At 45.4% G+C, this 4,835-nt stretch overlaps 1 protein-coding gene across 1 annotated transcript; it reads right to left on the bottom strand.

Annotated features, from left to right (window-relative positions):
- Positions 1-1,370: 1,370 nt before the first annotated feature.
- LOC144612155 (putative G-protein coupled receptor 139) lies at positions 1,371-3,892 on the bottom strand. The gene is made up of 2 exons (XM_078431716.1): positions 3,772-3,892; positions 1,371-2,278 (listed from the first exon to the last, which is right to left on the bottom strand). The coding sequence occupies exons 1-2, from the start codon at positions 3,890-3,892 to the stop codon at positions 1,371-1,373; spliced, it is 1,029 nt and encodes a 342-aa protein (XP_078287842.1).
- Positions 3,893-4,835: the final 943 nt, after the last annotated feature.

Below are 4,835 nucleotides of genomic sequence, written 5' to 3'. Positions count from 1 at the left end.
ATGAATGCCCCCGTTAGCAACACAGAACGATATTGATGTAATTTTAGATGGAAGTTCGCGTCTGATTTTCACTTATGCTTCGGAACCACAGCCAGAGAAATACCGCCCCATCGTATCGTTATCTCAGCGCGAGAGTGCGGACGTTTCCGTCCAATGTTGCCTCATTCTGAGTATCAAATAGAAAGAAGAGACTTTCCACATGCATGCAGTCACTCAGCTCGCAGTGTCGATTGAGTATCGGTTGTGTGGCGAGGGCTGGTTTGAGCGGACGGAAGGCGGAACAAAGCGTCCGTATCTTATATTCCCCAATGGAAATATACCAGGACACACAGGGTTTTCCTGCTGTTGACTTACCGAAATGGAAGTGGTGTACATAAAATAACAGAGGCGATGGTGTTTGGCGGGGTGGGGCGAGGAGGGGGTATGCAGATCAGTGCAAATGAGCGAAGGGTGTGAGTGAAATCTAGATGTGGAAACGTCAACGTTTTTCACATTCTTTGCTCTATGTTGCGAACAGGCAAAAGGAACTTTACGAGGCACCGTCATCTCCTCCCAGTATTTCGTGCTGCTCACAGCGCATGAGCACGCATTTGTACAGCAGCTCGATAATCGTAATTCCTCGCAAAACGAAACACCCTCCTCTGAAGTTAGTTTGAGAGGAAAACTCAAGGGTCAATGGTTTTTAATTGTCACATGTACCGACAATGAAACGATAAATGTGCCGGAAGGAACTGCAAATGCTGGTTGAAATCGAAGATAGACACAAAATGCTGCAGTAACTCAGCGGGACAGACAGCGTCTCTAGAGAAAAGGAATGGATGACGCTTCGGGTCGAGACCCTTCAGACTGATAAAAAACCATAAACTTCTGACTTGCAGCAGCATTACTGCTCGTATACACAAATTAAATATTTGTTTGATCATTTGTTATAAAGAAGAAATATTTGTTTGATCATTTGTTCAATATTTGTTTGATCATTTGAATATTTGTTTGATCATTTGTTATAAAGAAGAAATCAATAAATTGCTAACCACACTAACAGTACATTAACTTTCTCAAATGGTCTTCAGTGCAACCAAAGCTACTTCTATGCGTTTAGTCAACGTCACCGCGCAAGTATATGTGTAACTGCAGCAGCTCAACGTTTGAATATGAATCCAATTTCCGTTAAAAGGGAGGGAGTTTTGATTGAACTCAGGTTAAGAAGAAGAATAATGGGACCAAGTGTACAGAATACAGACCCAACATTGGCGGTAGCGCTACAAAACACCCGAGGGAAAGAAAAACAGTGAACAATTGTCAGGTCGTTAGCAGAGTACAGGTGAGAAAATTACGAGTTATCGAATAGTCAGGCTGCGCGGGCATTGTCGTTATTTAACGCATCGCGCAAGTACGGTGAAGGGACGTGCCACCGCTTTCCTCACTTCTTCTCTGAACTTAGTTTGAGTCACGGCATAAATGCCGGTATTGGTGCAGCAGCTGAGCAGTTGCAGCATGAATCCAATCTGCTCCACAAAAATGTTGACGTCCGCAGACGGGTAGCCCAGAAACACCACTCGATTACTGATAGCATACACGACATACAATGACCACAGGGCTATGAAATTGCTGGAAATGACGAGGAGCAAAATGACGGATTTCCTTCGGCTCTCCATCTCCAGGTCTCTGGGACTCTGGCCACAGTCCCTATTGTTCTGACCCCGGAGTCTCCTGCGCGCTCTGCTCGCAGCTACGATGTGCCGAACAGTTAAGCAGTTGAGCAACAGGATAATGGCGAATGGGACTACCTGGGTGAATATATAATGGAGAAACTCAATTGCTGCCCAGACCTCTGAGGAATAAATGTTTCGCTCTAAAGCACAAAACCAGGGATGGGTCATTAGCAAATATTGACCAGTCAACATGAAGTACCAGAAAATGTTCTTCATACAGCTCAGCAGAATAACTGTCCCGAGAACAATCGCCGCCGTTCTTTGGGTGCAATATTTCCCTTTGAGCTTCTGGCAACAAATGGCGACGAAGCGATCGAAGGTGAATGTGACGGTGAACCGGACAGAACAGTCTGTGGCGGCGAAGAGCAGGACGGCGTGGATGTTGCAGATGGGAATCGACTGAACGAAGAGGAAATCCTTCCAATAGAGAGTGGGGATGTGTCTCAGTATCAGGTCGAGGATGACAATCAGCAGATCCGCTGCCGCCATAGCCACAAGGTAGCGGGTTACGCACGTCGATAAACCACACCTTCCTCGGGAGGGAATCGCAATCGTCATCGCGTTTACTGTAGAAAATGCATAATGAATTGGAAAACATTACATAACGTAAATAACCCTTATGAACAACATGAAATTTGCCGGTCTCTATACTTTGACCAGAGCAAAACAATGGACAGCCATTCCCCTGCAATAAAGAGATGTTGTGGTATATGGTAAATAACCACGTTTGGCCATGAGATTCAGTTGTGCAAGTTTGGGTAAAACAATTTAACTGCTTTTGTTGGATCCCTAGTGTGGTTGTGGGGAAGTTGCGTAACGTCGTTCATTTTATCTAATTGTAGGAATAATGTTTAAAATAAGTTCTATTATCCCAATAATATATTTTGCTATTCTACGATATTAGTTTAGTTCCGCTTAGAGATACAGCGTGGAAACAAGCCCTTCGACCCATTGAGTCCGCACCGACCAGAGAACCCCGCACATTAACATTATTCTAAACCCTCGGAACAATTTACTTTTATGCCAAGCCATTTAACCTAATAACCTGCACGTCTTTGGAATGTGGGAGGAAGCCGAAGATCTCGTATAAAAGCCACGCAGGTCAAGGGGAGAACGTACAAACTCCGTACAGACAGCATCCGTTGTCTGTATGGAACCCTGCCGCTGCGCCACCATGCCCCCCTAATTAAAAATCGATTCTATCTCTAACCCTTAATGTAAACACGCTGCATCAGTGGACATGAAGTTAAAGCAGCAAATTCTAATCAAAAACACATCGTGGTCCAAATCTATCAATATTTGGCAATTTCTGCAGCTGCTCAACTTTCTAACACAAATGCATTATGGAGCGGCATAGGTGCGAGAAGTGAAACAGTTATTTTTACACCAACACAAAATAACTCGAATAAAGGGTCCGCGATTCTATGTCCGATTCGCCATGCGATAGGATCGGTGCTGATCTGCTGGCATGGGCCAACTTTAGTTTCCTTTATTATTGTCACGCGTACCGAGGCACGGCGAAAAGCTATTTTTGTTGCGTGCTATCTAGTCAGAGTAGTAAGACATCTAGATTGCAAATCTTGAAAAAATACATTTATACAATAAGTATTTGCTTAATAATGAAACAGTATATCGACAAACTGAAAAGCACACGATAATTATATCAGAGAAATAATCGTAAAAGCAGAATTTTGCAGAAACGTACGACACACTGCACACATCTTTCATTTAGTTTAGATGCAGCGCGGAAATCGACATTCCGGCCCACCGACTCCGTGCCGACCAGCGATCCTCGTACACTAGCACTATCCTGCACACACTGGGGCCAATTTGCAATAATGCCAAGCCAATTAACCTACACATCTGTCCGTCTTTGTAGTGTGGAAGGAAATCCGAGATCGTGGAGAAAAACCGCGCAAGTCATGGGGAGAACGTACAAACTCCGTACAGACAGCACCTGAGTCAGGACCGAACACGGGTTTCTGACTCTGTAAGTCAGCAGCTTTACCTTGGCGCCACTGTGCCGCCTCTGGAGGCAATCCCGCTCACAGATGCTTACCAGGAACGCTAACAACTGCGAGCAGGGGATAGTAAACACGTTGAATCGCCCGAAAAGCTTCTTTAATCCTTATCACTTCCAGCCAGTGTGAAGTGATCTTGGCTGATTCTATGACTTCCATGTCTATACCGGTTGTTTAAGGTACATCTGTGATCGTGTGAAGCGACTGAGTACAGTGCGCCCCTTATTTGTACACGTGGGAAATCCACGAGGGACAACCTTTGGCGTCATTTTAATTCGAATTATCTACAACCACTGAACAAACAAAATGCAAATCACCATGTGTGGGAAAGAACCGCAGATGCTGGTTTAAATCGGAGAACGACACAACATGCTGGAGTAACTCCGCGGGACAGGTAGCATTTCTGGAAAGAAGGAATAGGTGACATTTCGAGTTGAGACCCTGCTTCTTGAAGAAATACAGATGGTGATGAGTCAGAGTATCGATGTGAGATGGATCGATTGACCAAATGGTGCCAACACAACAACCTGGCTCTTAATACCAGTGACCAATGAACTGAATGTGGACTTTGGAAGAGGAAGGATCTCAAGAAGAAGGGTCTCAACCCGAAACGTCACCCATTCCTTCTCTCCAGAGATTCTGCCTGTCCGGCTGAGTTACTCCAGCTCTTTGTGTCTAACTGCAAATCACTGACGGACCACCACACTCCCATGATTGCATTTTCTTTGACTTGTTCCAATCAAACTAAAACTGCGGGCGAAAGAACGAGAACCTGTGCATGGATACAACATAGAAACATAGTTGAGGCGGTCACGGCGGCGCAGCGGTAGATTTGCCGCGCCTGAGACCCGGGTTCGAAACCGACTGCGGGTGATGTCTGTACGGAGTTTGCACGTTCTCCCCGTGACCTGTGTGGGTCCGAGATCCACACTCAAAGACGTGCAGGTTTGTAGGCTAATTGGCTTGGCAAATGTAAAAATTGTCCCGAGTGGGTGTAGGATAGCGCTAATGCGCGGGGATCGCTGGTCGGCGTGGACCCGGTGGACGAAGGGCCTGTTTCCGTGCTGTATCTCTAAACTAACCTAAACTAAACTTAACTAGT

The sequence above is a fragment of the Rhinoraja longicauda genome, chromosome 43, assembly GCF_053455715.1.
Source record: "Rhinoraja longicauda isolate Sanriku21f chromosome 43, sRhiLon1.1, whole genome shotgun sequence".
In the NCBI taxonomy this organism is placed as follows: Eukaryota; Metazoa; Chordata; class Chondrichthyes; order Rajiformes; family Arhynchobatidae; genus Rhinoraja; species Rhinoraja longicauda.
The sequence above is the reverse complement of the archived record's forward strand: the minus strand, read 5'-3'. Positions and strand labels throughout refer to the sequence as shown.